At 42.6% G+C, this 23,773-nt stretch overlaps 1 protein-coding gene across 1 annotated transcript in view; it reads right to left on the reverse strand.

The window, feature by feature from the left end:
* SGPP1 (sphingosine-1-phosphate phosphatase 1) overlaps positions 1 to 16,800 on the reverse strand; it is a 33,002-nt gene extending 16,202 nt beyond the window's left edge. The window contains exon 1 of the mRNA XM_056546348.1: positions 15,859 to 16,800. Within this exon, the coding sequence (XP_056402323.1) occupies positions 15,859 to 16,467 (609 nt within the window). The 5' untranslated portion in view covers positions 16,468 to 16,800. The remainder of the gene's footprint in view (positions 1 to 15,858) is intronic.
* Between the last annotated feature and the right edge of the window lie 6,973 nt (positions 16,801 to 23,773).

A 23,773-nucleotide genomic window follows, 5' to 3' on the forward strand; every position in this document is an offset into this window, starting at 1 on the left:
TAGCATATGAGCATGATGTGGGACTGCCCATAGCAGTCCCGGTTAGCTGCTTATACCAGTCAGAACCAAATTGGAAGGTGTTGTGCGTTAAGATGAACATGAGGGAACCACATACATTGGTAAAGCGGTCAGATTTTTCTGTATGTTGGAGGATGGTCTATATAGCCTGTACACCCACATCATGAGGGATGCGGGTGTACAGGATTCAGACATCAAATTGAGGCAAGTGAGTAGGAGTCCGACCTGTGAAATTCTTCAGTGAAACGTATAATGTCTCCAGTCTTTCACATAGGTGGACATCTGGGGTAGTAGTGGTCTTAGGGCCCAATCGATATATTTGGACAAATATTTTGTCACTAATCCCCTCCCGGCCACCCGGGAGGAGAGGTGACAGATTTGTGGACTTTTGGTAGCAAATAGCACTTGGGTTTTGCAGGATGGAGGGGCAAAAGGCCTTCAGACGTTCTTGCATCACTCACTCCAGACAAAAAAGTCCTTAATTGCTCCAATATTTTTAAAGGTGGGATCGCCTCTCAGTTGTGTATACACTGCTTTGGTCACTAAGTTGACGATATGCTTCACCTTCATATTGTGCTTTATCCGCACGGGAGACCACTAAATCATCACGGGCAGCAAGCCACTGAATTCCCTCCGGCTCCACGTTCTTCTTACTTCTGGGATACAGTAAAGCCCTTATGTCTCTATTTACAGATTTAAAAAAAAGATCAATAGGACTACCAGCGATAACAGGGGGATTAAAGGAAGATGGTCTTCTTGACTGAAATTGGCTCATCTCATATGCAGTGTCTTCTGTCTGTGATTGTAGGTTCATCTCTGAGCAATTCTGGGATTGATAGGGACACCCTGCTATTGAGAGCGGAGGCCCACTGGATATTGCGCTTGGACGCGCAGGGCCCTCTCGGGTTTAACGAAAGAGCGATATGTCCCCGTTTCTATAAATAATGGCTAGCTTGAGGCATTATATACATATATTTTTTCCTTTTTTTGCATTTAGAGGTGGTAGCTATTTATTTACATACGTTTTGCGTAGCATTTTTTCTAGCTCAATAATGCTCTCTTTTTTCATCCACTTTTTTTTCCCCACTTACCTTTGATCGGCACGTCCACTATATCTGTTGCACAGCATGATGACGTAAGTGAGGCCAGAAGTAGTAATCTACACAAAACCGCCGGCAGTCGCCTCTGAGCACCCACGCCAGTTTGCGGTCCTGGTCCACCGGTACCTTCCATGCAGGAATGCTGAGTCCATTACCGAGCAGTGAGTGCAGGCTACTGTTTTTTGCTTGTATTCTATAATATCTAAGACTGTCCTATCCCAGAAAATAAAAACTTGTTTTAAATACTGAAACATGATCTAGGCGACATTTGTCAGCAAATCAGTGACATCTCCTCAAGTTTGCTAAACAATTTCTGGAGGTCACCGTGTTCATTTACAAAACAATGAAAAGCTCAGACCCACACAACCATGACACTGAAGCTGTAACACTGCCCCGACACCTTTCCAGTACACAGGGTGCCCTGATTTGGGGTTTGCTTTGAAGGTTTTTTTTTTTTTTTTACCCTTTACTGAAATCTGTGACCCCAGATTCTGAGGCCCCAAAGGAAGTGTTTGACAAGTGTGAACAAGGCCTGGGCATATTTACACCATGTACACTGAACAATAAAAAATAATCTGTTCTATTAATAAGCCATCACTCCCATAAAGACCCCAAAACATACACATATATTGTTAGATATGATTATCCTTTTTCCTATCATCACTGTTAAAATTATTTCTATGGGCGACTATGGTTGCAAAAGAGGGGTAAAATAAGCCTGGGATCTATAGATCAGAAAGTTACCGAAGGTCTAGTCCTCCATTGATAACATTGCTATCGATATGCCCCTTTAAATAAATTAGAAGCATATCACATGGTAGGAACGAGTAGGGTCATCTGCAGTGGAAGCCCTCATAAATAAAAGAACCAAGCAGCCAAAGCAATGTCATCACAGGGAGAGGTCTAAAGTGAAACTGACAACTGTTCATCCGCACTAAACCCAATATAAGAGGTGGGGGTAAACAGCAACACAGTAAGGGGTCACTTAGGAGAATTGATGGAGGTATTGGCAGAGTGATAGGTCTTTATTCTTCTAGTTATATTGCGCAGTTCTGCGCAATGGAGGCATGAAGCCATGCTCCCCTACCTCCTCATTATTCTCCCTCCACCCTCTTATGAATATGCAAAACTATTTACTCTCACATTGCTAGGACGTGAGAGCCTGCGCTTTGCTCTGAGCAAGGCGCAGGAGAGCAGAGTGCAGGTGCTGGAAGCCTCTCATGAGAGTTTTGCATATTCATAAGAGCGGCAGGGCAGAACAGGGAATATTGAGGAGGCAGGGAAGTGCGTTGAGCCGGCTCCCTGCCTCCACTGCACAATACAACAAGAATATTGAAGACCTATGACTCTGCCAAATCCTCATGAATACACATACAGTCATGCCCGTAAATGTTGGCACGCCTGAAGTTTTTCAAGAAAATGAAGTATTTCTCACAGAAAAGGATTGCAGTAACACATGTTTTGCTATACACATGTTTATTCCCTTGTGTGTGTTGGAACTAAACCAAAAAAGGGAGGAAAAAAAGCAAATTGGACATAATGCACACCAAACTCCAAAAATGGTCTGGACAAAATTATTGGCACCCTTTCAAAATTGTGGAAAAATAAGATTGTTTCAAGCATGTGATGCTCCTTTAAACTCACCTGGGGAAAGTAACAGGTGTGGGCAATATAAAAAAAAAAATCACACCTTAAAGCAGATAAAAAAGGAGGTAAGTTCACTTAGTCTTTGCATTGTGTGTCTGTTTGCCTTTGTGCGCAACATTATCAAGAAGTTTGCAACCCATGGCACTGTAGCCAATCTTCCTGGGTGTGGACGGAAGAGAAAAATTGATGAAGGGTGTCAACGCAGCATAGTTCGGGATGGTAGATAAGCAGCCCCAAACAAGTTCCAAAGATATTCAAGCTGTCCTACAGGCTCAGGGAGCATCAGTGTCAGCGCAAACTGTCAGTCAACATTTAAATGAAATGAAACACTATTGCAGGAGACCCAGGAGGACCCCACTGCTGACACAGACATATAAAAAGCAAGACTACATTTTGCCAAAATGAAATGGATGGCAACAAAGCCCTGGAGAGTTCTGAAGTGGCCAGTAGAGATGAGCGAAGTTACAGTGATTCGATTCGTCAAAAACTTCTCGGCTCGGTGGTTGCTGACAATAGCCTGCATAAATTAGCTCAGCTTTCAGGTGCTCCGGTGGCTGGAAAAGGTGGATACAGTCCTAGGAGTCTCCAAGTCAGCAACCACCGAGCCGAGAAGTTTTTGACGATACTTAATTTTCTAGAAAAATTTCAGGGGTGCCAACATTCACAGCCATGACTGTATGTGACCCCTCATTGTTCGCTCACACAGCTGGGAGTTTGGCAACAGCTGAGGGCACTCTGGTTGGAAAACCCTAGTCCAAATGAACACGTCAGTGAACACAGAAGTCTCACCTATTGTAGTTTCCCATTTGGGACTCTACAATAAATAGATATTTGAACCTTCTGTGTATTGTATGCACTTTTGGTTTGACTCTCATTCTGAATGCAAATTGACAAATCTATATATCAGACCTATGAATGCAAATAGGTTAAACTACAAAAGTCAGCTTTGTTTTTCACCCCACTTTGTCCACTTCCTAAAATTCAGTGTATAAAGCATTGATCGCTAATAGGCACTACAAGGACATGACAACGTGACTGACAAAAGGAAGGTAAAGTATACAATGTAATGCAATGGGGGAAGCTATTATGTAATGCTGTCCAGGCAGGACCCAGAGGGCAGAACAGTGACACAGGACCTGGCACTGCTGCCTGCTGAGCGTGGGCAAATCATCCAAGGGAAAGAACCGACTGTGTGTTTTGTATCCAGGACAAGATTACAATCTGTCAACAAATCTATGACTATAGTGGTTGCAAAACTACAGCTTCCTTCCGGCAACGGTTGGTGTCTACTGTAGGGTCTGCAAAAAGGCATGCGGCTGTAACAGAGGGGCTTCCCGGATAGAGATGGCTACAAACCGCATATTGGAGGGTGTGTGTGATGTACATTTTTCCGGTGTATTTGACGTAACTGTGACCGGTTTATTAAAAAGTTTGACAGATTTTTATGAATTGTGTGTAGAAGAATCAGTGATAATGATGGGAAATATTGTGCGGTATTAACATTTTTAGACAATGTGACGTATTGCATAAATTTGCCCCTTATTACAAAAGTCCTAAATGAAAATAGATGACCACAGCAAAAAAAAACAAAAAACCTCTATGGTACATACATGCAGGGGTGTGTAAAAATTGATTTATATGAAGAAAAATCTCACAAAAATCACAGCAGTTTGCTTAGCTGCGGCAGCAATTTTACACATTTGTAAATTACTTCTATATAAAAATCTAAATCCTTCCAGCACTTAGCTGCTGTATGCTCCAGAGGAAGTTGTGTAGTTCTTTCCAGTCTGCTCTATGCTGACACCTCTGGCCGTCTCAGGAACTGTCCAGAGAAGGAGAGGTTTGCTCCTGCTCTGGACAGTTCACAACAGAGAGAAGTGTCAGCAGAGAGCACTGTGGTCAGACTGGAAATTTGTTTTCTTTCTTTTAAATAGAAGTCATTTACAAATCTGTTTAACTTTGTGGCACCAGTTGATTTTAAGACATTTCTTTCCTCCTTTAAAGGGCACATACAGGATAAGAAAAGTATGGCTGCTTTATTTAAAAAAATATATGGGGCCGATCTGCAATACAAATGTACAAAAAGCAGCAGTTACTGTGAGCCTTTACATTCCCTGGATCCCAGAATTGATGGGGCAACTGGTGCCCTTTATCAGCAAAGTAATTCCCTAGTTAAATATTCAGGCATTCCTCCCATAATCATTATGGCTGTCATGCCTCCCCGGTCTCTCCTCTACCCACAGTCATACATTTACACCAGACTAAAGATTACAGATCTCACACCACCATATATAAATAGCCTCTGTTATAGGAGTGTGAATGAGTCCTCTCTTATGTGCAGCTTAAATAGAAGCGATTTGTCTAAGGGTAGATTCATACTGCATGTACAGTGTAAGTCAGAGGTGGAACATCAGGAGGATTTCCTAAGGCAAAGAACTGGCCCCAGAGAGGTCTAAAGGACATGTGTTTGGCCTCTTTCAGGTGAATGGAACATTAATGGTCTATTCACACGTACAGTATTCTGCGCAGATTTGATGCGCAGGATTTTCTGCTGCAGATTTCAATGTAAACTGAACACAGCTTGAAATCCTGCTCATCAAATCTGCGCAGACTATTGTCCATGTGGATAGACCCTAAAGGGGTATTCCAGGAAAAACATTTTTTTTTTATATATCAACTGTCTCCAGAAAGTTAAAAAGATTTGTAAATTACTTCTATTTAAAAATTTGAATCCTTCCAATAGTTATCAGCTGATGAAGTTGAGTTCTTTTCTGTCTGACAATTGTGCTCTCTGCTGACACCTCTGTCTTTCTCAGGAACTGTCTGGAGCATAAGAGGTTTGCGGTGGGGATTTGCTCCTAATCTGGACAGCTCCCAAGACAGATGACCACTCAATTTCAGTAGCTGATAAGCACTGGAAGGATTAAGATTTTTTAATAGAAGTAATTTACAAATCTGTTTCATTTTCTGGAGCCAGTTGATACATTTAAAGGGGTTATCCAGGAAAAAAACTTAAATGTATGTTAAACGTATAATACAGACACACTGTCAGTCAAGTCCCAAACCTCAGCCTGTATTGTTAAAGGGGTACTCCAGTAGAAAACATTTTTTTTAAATCAACTGGTGCCAGTAAGTTTAACAGATTTGTAAATTACTTCTATTTAAGCATCTTAATTCTTCCAGTACTTATCAGCTGCTGTATGATCCACAGGAAGTTCTTTTCTTTTTGAATTTCCTTTCTGTCTGACCACAGTGCTCTCTGCTGACACCTCTGTCCATGTCAGGAACTGTCCAGAGAAGCAGAAGTTTTCTATGGGGATTTGCTCCTACTCTGGACAGTTCCTAAAATAGACAGCGGTGTCAGCAGAGAGCACTGCGGTCAGACAGAAAATAAATTCAAAAATTAAAGAACTTCCTGTGGAGCATACAACAGCTGATAAGTACTGGAAGGATTAAGATTTTATAACCTCTTAAGGACGCAGGGCGTACCGGTACGCCCCCGTTCCTGAGTCCTTAAGGACTGTAGGTGTACATGTACGCCCAGATCCCGCAAACGAGGTTTAAACCGTTCTCACGAGCGGAGAACGGGTTAAACCCTGTGGGTCCCGGTTGCTACAGGCAGCAAGGACCCACGGCTAATGCCGGGCAACGCCAATCGGGCTGATGCCTGGCATTAACCCTTTAAACCCTGCAATCAAAGTTGATCGCAGCGTCTAAACTGAAAGTGAAACTATTCCGGCAGCTCAGCAGAGCTGATCGGGACTATTGCAACAGAATCGCGATGTCGTTGTCCGATTGGCGATCTATTGCTCGATGCCGGCGCATCAGGCTAGAGCAGCAGAGAGCTGGCAATCAGAAGATTGCACATTATAGCCCCCTATGTGTGCTAAAAAAAAAAAAAAAAATATTTTTTTTTAATATAAGTTCATTAACCCCTTCCCTATTAGAAGTTTAAATCACCCCCTTTTCCCATTTAAAAAAAAATCTAAATAATGTAATAAAGAATATAAGTAATCATATGTGGTACCACCCCGTGCGTAAATGTCCAAACTATTAAAATATAAGGTTAGCTAAACCACACTGTCGATGCCGTACACGCAAAAAAAAAATACCAAAGTTTTTGGTTACTTCATTTACCATAAAAATATTAATAAAAAGCAATCAAAAAGTCCCATCAAAACAAACATGGCACCGATAAAAACTACAGACCACGGGGCAAAAAATAAATAAATAAAATGAGCCCTCATACCACCCCATACACAGAAAAATGAAAAAGTTATAAGGGGGGGGGGGGGGGTCAGAAGATGGCAACTTTTTTTTTTCAAATTCGGAAAAAGTTTATTAAACAAATCAGTAATGACAAAAACTCAATAAATCAAGCCATGTACGGTAATAACGGCTTGGTGGGCCGAAATAGAACAGATCAAAACATACAGGTAGCGTTAAAAAAGGAAAACATTGGAACAAGTGTGTGAAAACACCAAGAGAAAGTAAAGTCAAAGAAATGGAGAAAACCATCCAAACACCTGGGCAGGGGCATAGAAACAGTAAGATGAGGGGGCAAGCAAGTATGAAGATGCCGATTTTAAACATACTAATTTTGGTGCATGTAGTTTATAATTTTTTTTCAAGTATTAAAATAAAACCTACATAAACTGGGTATCCTTGTAACCGTATGGACCTACAGAATAAAGATAAGGTCTCATTTTTACCGAAAAGTGCACTGTCTAGGAGCCCCCAAAATTTCCCCTGTAGCATTCAGCAGCTAATAAGTACTGGAAGGATTAAGATTTTTTAATAGAAGTAATTTACAAATATGTTTAACTTTCTGCCACCAGTTGATTTAAAAGAAAAAAAGGTTTTCACCGGAGTACCCCTTTAAAAGGGGTACTCCTGCTGAAATCATCTTAAGACGTTAGATTACGGGGGTCCTGCCGCTGGGGACCCCCCGCGATCTCAGGGCTGGCAGTGGCCGGAACACGGAAGCTTGCTGCTCCGCGTTAGTGACGTCACCCCCCCCCCATTCATGTCTAGGGGAGGGGGCGTGGCGGCCAGCATCGCCAGCCATCGGGCACAGTGCGGAGTTTGCTCCGTGCACCAAATGACAGGGGTACCGCAGCGGAGGGGACCCTCACAATCTAACATCTTATCCCCTATCCTTTGTACACTGGAGTCTTGCATTCTATACATTCATCAGGAAGTCCTTCACAGTCCCTAAAGCAGTATTTCCCAACCAGGGTGCCTCCAGCTGTTGCAAAAACTACAACTCCCAGCACGCCCGGACAGCCGTTGGCTGTCCGGGCATGCTGCGAGTTGTAGTTTTGCAACTGCTGGAGGCACCCCGGTTGGGAAAAACTGCCCTAAAGAATTTGTTCTGCATTAGTTTGTAAGTGTGGATGCAGGGTGACATTATCTCCCTTTGGAATTCTCTTTAATGGTTACAAGAAATTACCTCTTTCGAAATCTTTAACCATGTGATCCTAGAGCAAAGGTCAAAGAGTAAGACGCCTTATAAGAGGAAACGGAAAGGACATTTATCATTAACTACATGCAACCCATTGCTCCCAATGTAGCAAGCACAAGGTATAAAGCTTACATCATCAAGGTTTTTCCCGGACGTGACTGAGGATTACTGCCAACAAAGCAAATGACAGGTGGATCCATGTTTGCAGAAGACGGAAAAAAGTTATGCAAACAAATATGGTGAATGTTACATGTAAACCCAACATCACCCCAGTGCCCATCAAAAGCTTCATCTTGGTTGACGCGACACGATATAGTATGCAGTAAAGCACTGATAGTGCCGCAGTTGCAGCCCTTGGCATTATAAGATTTCCTAACAAGTTAAAGGGAAACTGTCAGCTTTCTCCCCCCCCCCCCCCCGCACTAACCAGTGGTACTGGCTGGTAGTGCGGGGGACGCCGATCAGTTTGGTCCTTACCGTGCCCGGATCTGCCACGCCGTTCGGCAGTAATCTTCTATTTTCTGAATATGCAAATGAGGTGCTAACTGGCACTCTGACATCAGTGCCGCTGGCTGCAGCGACGCCCAGCTCATCAATATTCCTCCCTTCCCCGCTCTGTAATGAAGAGAGAGGGGAGAAATATTGATGAGCTGGGCGGCACTTCGGCCAGCGGCACTGACGTTAGAGTGCCAGTTAGCACCTCATTTGCATATTCTGAAAATACAAAATTACGGCCGAACGGCAGGGTGGATCTGGGCACGGTAAGGACCAAACTGATCAGCGTCCCCCACACTACCAGCCAGTGCCACTGGTTAGTGCGGGGGAAGAAAGCTGACAGTTTTCCTTTAACTGGAAATATATATTTTTTTTTCTCTATCAACTGGTGCCAGAAAGTTTAACAGATTTGTAAATTACATTTATTTAAAAATCTTAATCCTTCCAGTACTCATCAGCTGCTGTATACTACAGAGTAAGCCCTTTTCTTTTTGAATTTCCTTTCTCTCTGACCACATTGCTCTCTGCTGACACCTCTGTCCATGTCAGGAACTGTCCAGAGTACAAGCAAATCCCCAGAGCAAACCTCTCCTGCTCTGGACAGTTCCTGACATGGACAGAGGTGTCAGGAGAGAGCACTGTAGTCAGACTGAGAAGAACTCTAGAAATACATACAACTTCTTCTGTATTATACAGCAGCTGATAAGTACTGGAAGGATTAAGTTTTTTTTATAGAAGTAATTTACAAATCTGTAACCAGTTGATATAAAAAATAAAATGTCCTCGTCAAGGAGTGCTTCCCTGTTACCAGCATTTGATAGCTGACAAGCATTCTTTATCGATATTCATAGGATCTGGCTAGTCCTGCTCACAGCTAAGGCTAGGTTCACATGGCTGTTGTGCTCCTATCTGTTCTGGGTCCATTCCGGGTGTTTTTTTTTGTTTTGTTTCCATTTAAATAACCCAGAATGGGTCCAGAGCACAACTGACACCATCAGGTCCCGCACAATCCCATTGATTTGAATGGGGTCCATTGGGAATATATCTAGACCGGTCTTGAATGCAAACTAAAAAATAAATAAATAAATAAAAGGTTCCCCTCCACTGATGGCAAGCAGAGATGATGAAAGATAAAAATGTATTAAAATATAACAATACTGTAGAAATATTCAGCTGACGTACTTCTGACTAGATAGACTCTAGAGACCGCCATACACATTAGAGAAACGTCAGCCAAACCGGATTTTGACCGGACAACTACCTAATGTATATGGCGGCCTAACAACTTGATGTCAAGGGAAGAAGGATCGATTAGGTTTTGTTACAATTGCCCGACTCTTGTTCTCTAAATGTGATAAGCTGCCACCAGGGAAATATAGAACCGCCTTAGGCTACGGTTACAAATAATTTTTTTTACAGAACGTCCACCAGGAAATTCTGCAGACAGTGAGAGCGGCAAAACATGCCAACGCTAGGACCGCTCAGAAATGTGCCACCTGCATAGACACAAATGCATTCCCAAGTGGATTCTGCAGAAAGAATTGACATGTCAGTTCTTTCTCCAGAGGATAGAATCAGAATTTCTCCAGCAAATGTTTCCACCGTGGCAGTGCCGCAGAATGTTAAAAACAATGGGGCCCTGCTGCTACTGAATTTCTTAGCGAAACTTTTTCACTGGATTCCACTTGAAAATTCTGCTCTGTGAACATAGCCTTACCTTCCTCTCAATCAAGCTGAACGTTTATGTGTATGGTGGGGATCAGGAGAGATGGGCCACCCCAACAGAGAAGGCAAAAAGTATACCAATATGCACCACTAGGACAAAAGACGTGGAGATGTGTGGAGATGTGGGAGTCAACACGCTCCGTTCCTGGGGAGAGCCGGGGGGGGATGCCATGCAGGGGGTCCCAGCGGTCTGACCTCCGCAATCCGACACTAATCCCTTATCCTATAGTACATGATCCTGTGCAGGATTTGAAGCTGCAGATTTTATGCTGCAGAGTTCAATTTAAACCAAATTACTGAACTCTGCTTCAAATCCTCAGGATACTGTACATTTGAATAGACTCTCAAGGGCTATTCTCAACTTGCAAATGTATCCCCTATCCACAGGATAAAGGATAGCACACTGATGGTGGTCTGACCACTAGGACCCCCCACTGAGAGAATGGAGGAAACCTTGCCTCTTGAATGAATGGAGGACACGGTGTATGCACAGCCAGCGCTCCATTAACTCTTTCTGGGGTTTCTGCACATTGCTGAGCATGGATCTTGTATAGGGGATAATAAGTTGGGAATACCCTTTTGAGGCCCTTCATATGTTCACCGATCCTGTATGGCAGGGCACAGCTTGGTGCGTCCAGCTACTTTAGCTGATGGATAAGTGATGGCCATCTTCTTTAAGGTAACAATTCCTTCGTTGGGGGATCTTGCAGTTGAAGAGAAGCTGAGAAAGGTGACGCTTGACTTCAGGGAAGCCCCCATCACGTCTACAAGTCATAGCTAGATTGGAAGCAGATGATGTTTGTTTGTGGGAATTAGAAGAATGCAGAGAGCAGCAGTGTAGGTCACCATGACAGATGATAGTACAATTGTTCTCTTGTAGTTAGGATCTGTGCATGCGGTGGTGATTCTGAGTGAAGCTCCTGGAGTATATGTCGACATATCCAAAGGTCTCGATTAGCCAGAGTGTTCTTTAAGGGGTACTCCGCTGCTCAGCGTTTGGAACAAACTGTTTAAGAACACTCTGGCTAAGGCTGGGTTCACACTGTTTTCTCCCATACGGGAGCGCATATGGCAGGGGGGAGCTAAAACCTCGCGCTCCCGTATGCCTTCGTATGCGCTCCCGTATGTCATTCATTTCAATGAGCTGGCCGGAGTGAAACGTTCGGTCCGGTCGGCTCATTTTTGCGCCGTATGCGCTTTTACAACCGGACCTAAAACTGTGGTCAACCACGGTTTTAAGTCCGGTTGTAAAAGCGCATACGGCGCAAAAATGAGCCGACCGGACCGAACGTTTCACTCCGGCCAGCTCATTGAAATGAATGACATACGGGAGCGCATACGAAGGCATACGGGAGCGCGAGGTTCTAGCTCCCCCCTGCCGTATGCGCTCCCGTATGGGAGAAAACGTAGTGTGAACCCAGCCTTATCAAGATCCCCCAACGAAGGAATTGTTACCTAAAAGAAGATGGCCATCACTTATCCATCAGCTAAAGTAGCTGGACGCACCAAGCTGTGCCCTGCCATACAGGATCGGTGAACATATGAAGGGCCTCAAAAGGGTATTCCCAACTTATTATCCCCTATACAAGATCCATGCTCAGCAATGTGCAGAAACCCCAGAAAGAGTTAATGGAGCGCTGGCTGTGCATACACCGTGTCCTCCATTCATTCAGGAGGCAAGGTTTCCTCCATTCTCTCAGTGGGGGGGTCCTAGTGGTCAGACCACCATCAGTGTGCTATCCCTTATCCTGTGGATAGGGGATACATTTGCAAGTTGAGAATAGCCCTTGAGGGTCTGAGGATCCTGAGGATTTGAAGAAGAGTTCAGTAATTTGGTTTTATGCTGCGGAGTTCAATTTAAATCTGCAGCTTCAAATCCTGCACAGGATCATGTACTATAGGATAAGGGATTAGTGTCTGATTGCGGAGGTCAGACCGCATGTGGCCCCCCCTCGGAACGGAGTGCGTCAACCCCCACCTGAAGCAGCGGCCAACATGCCCCCTCCACACATCTCCATGGGAGAGCCGAAGATACCCCAACACTGTATATCCGGCTCTCCCATAGAGATACATGGAGGGGGCATGTTGGTAGCTGCTTCATGTGGGGGCCAACGTGTTCCGTTCCTGGAGACAGGGTGCCGTGCAGGACATCGCGGGGGTCCCAGTGGTCAGAGCCCAGCGATCACTCACTTATCCCCTACCCATTGGATAGGGTATAAATTGTCCTGCACGATAGTACTCCTTTAAAAAGGGGCACTCCGTTGGAAAACATTTTTATTTTTTTTAAATCAACTGGTGCCAGAAAGTCAAACAGATTTGTAAATGACTTCTATTAAAAAAATATTTACCCTTCCAGTACTTTTTAGCAGCTGCTGTATGCTACAGAGGAAATTAATTTTTTTTTGTCTTGTCCACAGTGCTCTCTGCTGACACCTGATGCCCGTATCAGGAACTGTCCAGAGCAGGAGAAAATCCCCATTGCAAACTTGTGCTACTCTGGACAGTCCCTGACACGTACAGAGGTGGCAGCAGAGACAAGACAAAAAAAGAAATTCAAAAAGAAAAGAATTTCCTCTGTAGCATACAGCAGCTGCTAAAAAGTACTGGAAGGGTAAAGAATGTTTTAATAGAAGTAATTTACAAATCTGTTTAACTTTCTGGCACCAGTTGATAAAAAAAAAAAAAAAAAAAAATGTTTTCCACCGGTGTACCCCTTTAAGGCTCGGTCCACACTGCAACCAGATAGCACCGTCACCCATAATAACTGATGAAGTGCAGGTTACACAAGATGACCGTACTCTAAGACAAAGGTTAAAGGGCAACCTCTGTGTGATGCCAAGTCATAAGGGCAATAAATGATATCTTGTCCCCATAAAGGCAGCCATATCTTGTCCCCATAAAGGCAGCCATATCTTGTCCCCATAAAGGCAGCCATATCTTGTCCCCATAAAGGCAGCCATATCTTGTCCCCATAAAGGCAGCCATATCTTGTCCCCATAAAGGCAGCCATATCTTGTCCCCATAAAGGCAGCCATATCTTGTCCCCATAAAGGCAGCCATATCTTGTCCCCATAAAGGCTGCCATATCTTGTCCCCATAAAGGCTGCCATATCTTGTCCCCATAAAGGCTGCCATATCTTGTCCCCATAAAGGCTGCCATATCTTGTCCCCATAAAGGCTGCCATATCTTGTCCCCATAAAGGCTGCCATATCTTGTCCCCATAAAGGCTGCCATATCTTGTCCCCATAAAGGCTGCCATATCTTGTCCCCATAAAGGCTGCCATATCTTGTCCCCATAAAGGCTGCCATATCTTGTCCCCATAAAGGCTGCCATATCTTGTCCCCATAAAGGCTGCCATATCTTGTCCCCATAAAGGCTGCCATCACATGTCTGGGTCTGTTTCCATTGACTCCTACGTAGTTCTACCAAACTGCACAGAAAGTTGCGATCGGCAGAGGTGGTGCAGCTGCCTCCCGTCACAATGTTCACATACCATGGCCTAAGGGGACGTCTGTGATTTTAGAGAAGAAAGGACCCTCGCTGCTGATGTTTGTACCTACATTTTTTATGCCGCACATTGAAGTCAATGCAGAACATTGCAGCAGGATACAAAGAAATGGGCACAATACATCTGCAGAATATCCTACTCGCCACAATGTATTTATTATTTATATAAATGGATAAAACAAATAAACAGATAAATACAAAGTGCTGGGTTCCCATCACGTTTTTGCCGCACTGTTTTCAATCCGTTTTTCTAAAGAAAACCGTATGGCAAAAAAACGGATGGAAAAGTATCGGAAAAAGTAAACCGTATACGTTTTTAAACTGTTTAAAAACCGTACTGCAACCGCATACATATACATATATATATATATATATATATATATATATATATATATATATATATATATGTATATATATATATATATATATAAACATGGACGTCAATGGGAAACGCACATGTATATAGTTCCATACAGGAAACCGTATACGGTTTTTACTTTGCATCCTAAAGTCCCCACCCAACCCCCCTCCCATTAAAAATGGACACATTTTCAAAAACTTTTTTTTTTTTTAAATAAAAACGGACGGAACTGTATGCACTTTTAAAAACAGTATACAGTTTAAAAACGCATACGATTTACTTTTTCCCATACTGTTCCATCCGTTTTTTTTTGCCATATGGTTTTCTTTTGAAAAACTGATTGAAAACAGTATGACAAAAACGTGATGTGAACCCAGCCTAACATCTAGCTGCACCGCATGCAGAACCCAATTGTGAACTATAGGGGGTGCAGGCCATTGGGGTGTATAATGCTACACGACTGATGCCTTAGGCCAGCGTTTTCCAAACAATGTGTCTCCAGCTGTTGCAAAACTACAACTCCCAGCATGCCCGGACAGCCAGAGGCTGTCCGGGCATGCTGGGAGTTGTAGTTTTGCAACAGCTGGAGATATACAATCTAAATGGTATAATGACAGGTTATATAACTTTCTACTCTACTAAACTGTTTTCAAGATCTCTGCTTGTTGTCAGTAAATGGGAACATTCTTGTCTACATCCAAACCTAGGCCTGTTCACAGCAATGTCTGCATTCTAGAAAAGAATGTTCCAATTTACTGACCGAATACCGTGTTTTCCAAATCAGGGTGCCTCCAGCCGTGGCAAGACTACAACTCGCAGGCTGTCCGAGCATGCTGGGAGTTGTTGTTTTGCAACAGGTGGAGGCACCCTGATTTGGGAAACACTATCAGGACAAGGGAAAAGACTTATGCTGCTGATATAGTAAGCAGAGAACAGATAGCGACCCCATTACCTGTGGTTCTCCAGCAGTTGCAGTACAACACCCAACATACCCAGACAGCCACTTATAGTAGCAATACTGCAACTTCCAGCTTACCGGGAGTTGTAGTTTTGCTATAGTTGTGGCTTTCAGGTATGATGGGAGTTATAGTTCTGCTGCAGAGCCACAGGTAGGAGATAACCACTACAGGTACCTACAGCTGTTGCAAAACTACAACTCCCAGCATGCCCGGACAGCCTTTGGCACACTGGTTGGGAAGCACTGGTGTTCTTTGTGCAGTGGATTCCCACTGACAGCAATGGAACTTTAAAGCTATCCAAGCCCCCACCCCTTCTCTCTCCTCCTGGCTGTCCGGACATGCTGGGAGTTGTAGTTTTACAACAGCTAGGGGCACCCTGGTAGGGAAACACTGCCTCAGCACCAACAGAGCTGACATATTCCCTATTATCTGGATGGAAACAAGAATGTTTCAACTCACTGACTGCAAGCAGAGGTCTTACAAATGATAAGTTTATGATAAAGTTAGAGAACTTCCCCTGGAGCAGTCCATTATCTCTGCTCCCCCCCATTAGCGGTGGATGGTATCTCCCCAGTCATACCTGCCATCGGCCCCAGGTGAGCAGCAGCAGGGACAGGGGGATGGCGGTGCCGGCCATGGCGTGGGTGGAGGGCATGCCGTACTCCGAGTTGTAGAAGACCTCCAGCTTGAGCACAGGCGGGGAGGGCGGCCGGGGCCAGCCGATCAGGTCCTTGGTGCACTGGCCCAGATACATCACCCACACCCACACCACGATCACCCGCCGCCCGACCTGCGCGTCCACGTTCCATATCCAGAACGGGAAGAAGGAGATGTAGAAGAGCTCGTTGCCCAGCTCGGTGCCCAGTGTGAACAGGTAGAAGAGCAGCCGGTTGCGGATGATGAAGTGCTGTCCCTCCTCTCCGGTCAGAGAGTTCCGCCGCTGCGCCTGCATCTTCTCCTTCTTCTCCGAACACCCCGCAGCTCCGTTCTCCACCAGCCCATTCTGGTGCCGGCTTCCCCGGTGTCTGCTGGGCCCGTCCCCGGCGGCCTCCTGGGTTTCCCTCTCCTCATGTGATGGCGAGCTCTGTACTCCGCACAGCCGCTGGAAGCGGGCCACCTTCTCCGGGTCCTGCAGGGAGTCCGTCAGCCGCCGCAGCCGGATGTACGCCGACCCCATGGCGGCCCGCATCCCTGCTGCTGGAGACGCACGTAGCCGCAAGTCAATCACGGTAACGGCAGCGGACACGTCCCGTCACTCCGCTATCCAGCCACGCCCACCGAGCTCATAGTCCCGCCTCCAATCACAAGACAGACACCGCCCATTTACTAAACGCGACATGACAGCCCGTAGGCGATCGGGGAGGTCATGTGATCACAACTGGCGGAGGAGGGAACTGTCCGTGTTACCTCAGGTGCAGACTTTTACCTCAGAAGAGGTCGTCGTGTTACCAAGTGAAAATGTCACCTCTGTCCTAATAAACCTAATCATTTACAGCTTATACATACACAACCATTATTTTACTATGTACATATATATATATATATATATATATATATATATATATATATACACACACACATACACACCATACAGCTGAGCATACTATATACATACACTATAATAGTAGTGTATGTATATACTGTAGTAGGCTGTATGGTAGTGTATGTATATAATAGGCTGTATGATAGTGTATACATATATATATATATATATATATATATATATATATATATAGTAAATTTGAGTAGCCTATTACTCCAGTGATGCAAATCAAAAAAACATTGCAGTATCTTGTAACACCTTTTTTATTGGACTAACAGAATTTAACCCCTGCATATTTGTGAGATGTAACCTGTGTCTTCTGCTTATGAGCTTAGATTTCCTTTGGACTTGATAAAGGGAGGAATCCCGAAAGCTTCTCTACAAAATGCTGTTAGTCCAATAAAAAAGGTGTTACAAGATACTGCAATATATTTTTGATTTGCATCTATATACAGTGATCTTTTCTGGACCATTGTAACTTGAAACCAGACTCGACAACGTTTCAATGGCTGGAAGAACCGACCAATCAGAATGGATATTTCACTGGTAAAACCCCTGTATTACTGAAGTGCATGCACTGACTGGTGTCTGGTAGCGCCCCCTACAGTACAGGGAAGTATTACATGTTCTGCACTCTTCACCTGTATTACTGAAGTGTATGCACTGACTGGTGTCTGGTAGCGCCCCCTACAGTACAGGGAAGTATTACATGTTCTGCACTCTTCACCTGTATTACTGAAGTGTATGCACTGACTTGTGTCTGGTAGCGCCCCCTACAGTACAGGGAAGTATTACATTTTTCTGTGCTCTACCTGTGCCAGGGTTAACTGCTCCTTTGGACATCAGGTGAGAGCGGCTTCATTTTCCTTTTTTTTTTTTTTTTTTTTTTTAGGACATTGCGTGTTCTGTACAGGACAGGACCATGAAACTTCCACTACATAGACCAGTGTTTCCCAAAGTGGGTGCCTCCAGCTGTTGCAAAACTACAACTCCCAGCATGCCCGGCATGCTGGGAGTTGTAGTTTTGCAACAGCTGGAGGCACCCTGGTTGGGAAACACTGAAATAGACAGTGATTTACAGCTCCCAGCAGCTTTTTCTTACTTTTATATATAAGGATTTTCTTTATCTATATTAGTTATCTACTTATTTTTCTTTAATCCTGACTTTTTCCTATTTTTGGATGGAGTTGTGGTCTCAACATACAATGGATTCAACATACAATGGTCATTGTTTTTAATGTATCAATTGTTTTAACTCGTTTTGCATCCTCACAGGCTCATGCACCTTTACCTGTTTGCATTGGTTTGCGGGCTGGTGTAGTTGCCGGGGTGTTTCTTTTTTCTTGCCCCCCCCCCCAGTTTTGCAGTAGTATGGGATCCGTGTCCCTGGTGTATGGGCAGATTGCTGGGGACGAATGATTCCCCCGTCCCCGGCAATCTGCGCAGGCATCGGGGAACCATGCTCGCGTGGAGAGGGAGGGTTTGTTTACATGCGTGGTCATGTGCCTCCCCGATCACGTGAGTGGGCGTGAGGAGTTCCGGTGCGATTCAGGTTGCTGCTGTGCGCCCGCGCACATCTCCGCTCGGCCTCGCTTCGGGGGGAATCAGGGCCGCACCTGTGAACAGGTAAGTCAGAGCAGGCGCAGTAGAGGGATATGTCATCACTCAGCGCCGCTAATCAGATGACGTAATCAGTTGTATATGTATAAAAAGATTAGCCTTGTGAGTGAGCATTGTGTCAACCAGAAGAAGCACGAAAGTGTGAAACGGTCGTCTTTGTTTGTTATGCGTACCTGCTTGTACCCTACATGTGTGAATAAAGCCTGAAGTCTTGGTGAGTGACCGCTCCATTCTCTTTCTTTGGATTGTGGATTGTGGATTTGAATGAACTGTTTCATATCGGAGCTGAGCACCACCATTGCCAAACATTCCACTCTACAGTAGTCACATACCCACCTCCACTAGAAAAATAGGAGCCCCCACCTCTTCTAGACACTGGTAATGCCAGCAGAACTCTGTATGTGTGTATATGTATATATATATATATATATATATATATATATACACACAAGTCAAAAAAATATTGCAGTAAATTGTAATACTATATATATATATATATATATATATATATATATATATATATAAACAAAAGGAAAAATAGCCAGTACAACCTAATACACAGATGCCCACTGCTGTGGCACATACAAAATGTATAAAAAAGAAAGTTGCAACAGCACTCTAGGTCAAAAAATGGAGGCTCTTAGCGCACTTTTTGATCAAAATGTGTCCCCCCATCCACCACGCGGAGGTGGCCTCATATCGGATGGGACCCTAACATGATAACTCACCTCTGCTGTGCACATAGCCTCTGACTGTGTGACATGTTGCATCAGCCATTGACTAAACTACCTCCAGTCTGAGAGGGCGATGGGGGGGACTCATTTTGATCAAAAAGTGCGCTAAGAGCCTCCATTTTTTGACCTAGAGTGCTGTTGCAACTTTCTTTTTTATACATTTTGTATTTGCCACAGCAGCGGGCACCTGTGTATTAGGTTACATAGTTAGTACGGTCTAAAAAAGACATATGTCCATCAAGTTCAACCAGGGAATTAAGGGGTAGGGGTGTGGCGCAATATTGGGGAAGGGATGGGATTTTATATTTCTTCATAAGCATTAATGTTATTTTGTTCCAGGAATGTATCTAATCCTGTTTTAAAGCTGTTAATTGTTCCTGCTGTGACCAGTTCCTGAGGTAGACCGTTCCATAAATTCACAGTCCTCACGATAAAGAAGGCGTGTCGCCCCTTGAGACTAAACTTTTTCTTCTCCAGACGGATGACCAGGGAGTCAGGAGTTTGTCTGGCGCAGAGAGGAACCATCAGACAGCCAAGTAAAATCAATGGATTTATTAGATGCAACGCGTTTCGCTGCGCATGCGCAGCTTCATCAGGCATGACAAAGGGAGGCTGGTAACAGGTATATATACCTCCAGGAATTAACCATTAGAGTGCTTTTTGAAAAGAATTGTTACATAGAGTTACATATCCATATGACAATATATAAAAAAGATACATAAATACATATAAACAGAAATCACAAAAATAGTAATAAGACAGCAATATGAAAGCACAATGCAATCCTATAAATATATATATAAATATATATAACATGATTATAATTATCGCATGTGATGTGAATATGACACCAAAACGACTTAAGAAATCGCTCTGCTAAATCGCCGGTGCGACACTCAACAACACAAGTTGGATATTATTTCAAAAAATATATATGGTATAAAGAGTCATGTCAGTTGGTTCAAGAGATAGAAAAATTATTATTTAATTGTATATCGCTACCTTATTAAAAAATAATAAAATAAAATAATAAAAAATAAGTGACAGTGCGATAAACCAAACCGCAACTGATCAGAGGGGAATGTATGAACACTACTTAGAGAATAAAATAAACTCAATTAACTAATGCGGTATTGAATACAGCAACCGGCGAAAACGCAGGGTGTGAATATTCGTACAAGAATCCGGATTAACAAACAATAAATAAATTAAAAATACAAAAATGTTTATATATGAAAAAGAAGAAGAAAGGGAAATCAACAAAACTTAGATAATAAAACATAAAAAATGAATAAATAAATACACCGTGGGGCGCTCCAGGGTGAACGGTACAGAAGGAGCAAGAAAAAATCAAGGCATGATGTTTTCAAAATTAATCCATATGGAACGATGGGAAATTTTTGAATCCCAAATTATCAAATTATTTAACTGTATCAATACATTCATTAAAACCTTGAGGGTGTAAAGTATGCAGTTTGTGAATCCAAAAGGATTCGCGATTATTAAGTCTTTGTATTCTGTTAGGTAAATGAATAGGAATAGTTTCTAAAATAATTAATTTTAGAGTTTCAGTGTTTTTTTGATGATAGAGAGTGAAATGACGGGAAAGACTATGCAACAAAAAACCATGTTTTATGTTCCATCTGTGTTTGTTCATCCTGGAGCGCACCGTTTGTGTGGTACGGCCAACATATTGGCGATCGCAACCACAGGTTAATAAATAAATAGCAAAAGTAGTGTCGCAATTTAATGAATCCTTAATTTTGAATGTTTGTTGTGTAAAAAAGGAAGAAAAGGTATCAGTTTGGATAATCCATTCACAACAGAGGCAGCGACTTTTTTTACAAGGAAAACAATATGGTTTAATAGAACAGGAATTCTGTGGTGTACGATATTCGGAAAATCTGCTAGGGGCTAATAAATTGCTGAGATTTTTGGAACGTCTGTAGGTGACATTAGGGACTGGGGGAATTAATTGGTTTAAAATTTTATCATTTTGGATAATGGGCCAATTTTTAGTTAATATTTTTCTAATATTAGATGCCTCAATATTGAAATTCGTAACAAAATTGTATCTAAAGGGGTTAAGAAGCTGATTGGAGCTGGATTTTTTAGAAATAGATGTAACCAAATCAGATTGTTTTTTATCTTTCACCTTCAGATATGCCTTAGTAAGAAGCGATTTGGGATAGCCCTTTTGTATAAAGCGTTGTTTTAAAACCTCAGCTTGAGAGATAAAATCTGAATCAGAGGTGCAATTTCTACGAATTCGTAAATATTGGCCGAAAGGCACCCCTCTTAGCCAGCTTGGATAATGTGCACTGTCGAACTGTAAAAAACTGTTAATATCGACAGATTTGAAAAAAGTCTTCGTCGAAATAGTGCCATCGACTGTTTTATGGATGTCAAGGTCTAAAAATTGGATGGAATTTTCTGCATAATGCATAGTAAATTTAATACCCCATGTGTTAGTGTTCAACTCTTGGACAAAGAGGTCAGCTTCATGTTTGGTACCTACCCAGATCAAAAAAAGGTCGTCTATATAACGACGAAAGAAAAAAACGGACTTAAAGAACAGGGACTGTGCCATGACAAGGGACTCGAATCGCCCCATGAACAAATTAGCGTAACTAGGGGCGAATCGAGTCCCCATGGCACAGCCCCTACTCTGCCGATAAATGGTATGATTGAATTCGAAAACATTATTAAGAAGAATAAATCTAATGGACTCCAGTAAAAATTCTGACTGGCTGGGGTTAAGTGAAGGGTCCTCTTGTAAAAAATGTTTAATTGCCGGAACACCTAAATCAGTGGAGATGTTAGAATAAAGGGAGCACACATCCAGGGTAAGAAAACTATAATAGGGGGGGAGGGATAGGGCATGTAATTACGAAATAAGTTGAGCTGAATCCCTCAAATAAGATGGCAATTGTAAAACAAAAGGTTGAAGGAATAGATCTATAAAGTGAGAAAGGTTTGCAGTAATCGAACCAACACCCGAAATAATAGGTCTACCAGGGGGGTTGGTTAAACATTTATGTAATTTGGGTAAATAATAAAAAATAGGTAAATTATAATTTTTAATATTAAGAAATGTGTGCTCCCTTTTATCCAACAATTGTTTTTCTGTAGCTCCACCTATAAGCAAACAATATTGTGAAAAAATATGAGGGGAAGGGTCATGAGAAAGCGGAGTATAATATTCAAGGTCTGACATGAGTTCCACACTCATTGATAGCTCACAATATGACACGCTTGACACCCCAGGGAATTCTACTCCTGTTTCCACCTCTTCATCTTCTTTTTACAATTGCCCTCTCACTACAGATGCCACTCTAGCGTGCAATGCCAATTTGGATGTACGCTTACGCACGATCACCCAGTATTACCCCCTCATAAAGACATTAAATCGAACACAGTCTATAAAAAGAAAGGAAAACCCAGAGGTTGCAGAGGAGGTCAGAGAAAACGCCAACCCACCTCTACAATTATCTCAAAGACAGAAAAATTAATAACAAAAAAAGAAACTATAAAAATTTTTAATCTATCTAACTATATACTTTCCGAAAATGAAACGAATTTACTCGCGAAAGGACTGTCTTTTTGTCCTGCTGCACGTCCGAATGATTTTCAGTTATTTTTAGATCTAAACGATTTTATTCGTAGATTAACATTGAGCCGTCATTTCTTTATCCAGAACAGATCGGACCATCAAACTACTAATACCCCCCAAATTTCGAATTCGGGAGTTTGTAATTCTAATATTGATAATATTTCAATTCCTGTTACCACACTAGTTGACATGACTCCAGCTCGTCATGTACCAGTAAAACCCAAATCTTCGTTTTATCCTCTACACAATCGTGGCAGCCATCTTGAGACTTTTTATCATATGGTTATGCAAGATTTTTCAAATTTATGTGATAGATCTGTTATTTTTAAGGAAAATGATAATTTAACTTCTGCTGAGAGAATTGCAATTAAATCCATACAGAACAATAAATCTATTATTGTTCGCCCTGCAGATAAAGGTGGGGGGGTTGCTGTTTTGAATAGGGCTGATTATAAAAATGAAGCCCTTAGAATCTTATCAGACCTTGAATATTATACTCCGCTTTCTTATGACCCTTCCCCTCATATTTTTTCACAATATTGTTTGCTTATAGGTGGAGCTACAGAAAAACAATTGTTGGATAAAAGGGAGCACACATTTCTTAATATTAAAAATTATAATTTACCTATTTTTTATTATTTACCCAAATTACATAAATGTTTAACCAACCCCCCTGGTAGACCTATTATTTCGGGTGTTGGTTCGATTACTGCAAACCTTTCTCACTTTATAGATCTATTCCTTCAACCTTTTGTTTTACAATTGCCATCTTATTTGAGGGATTCAGCTCAACTTATTTCGGAATTACATGCCCTATCCCTCCCCCCCTATTATAGTTTTCTTACCCTGGATGTGTGCTCCCTTTATTCTAACATCTCCCCTGATTTAGGTGTTCCGGCAATTAAACATTTTTTACAAGAGGACCCTTCACTTAACCCCAGCCAGTCAGAATTTTTACTGGAGTCCATTAGATTTATTCTTCTTA

The sequence above is a fragment of the Hyla sarda genome, chromosome 11, assembly GCF_029499605.1.
Source record: "Hyla sarda isolate aHylSar1 chromosome 11, aHylSar1.hap1, whole genome shotgun sequence".
Classification (NCBI taxonomy): Eukaryota; Metazoa; Chordata; class Amphibia; order Anura; family Hylidae; genus Hyla; species Hyla sarda.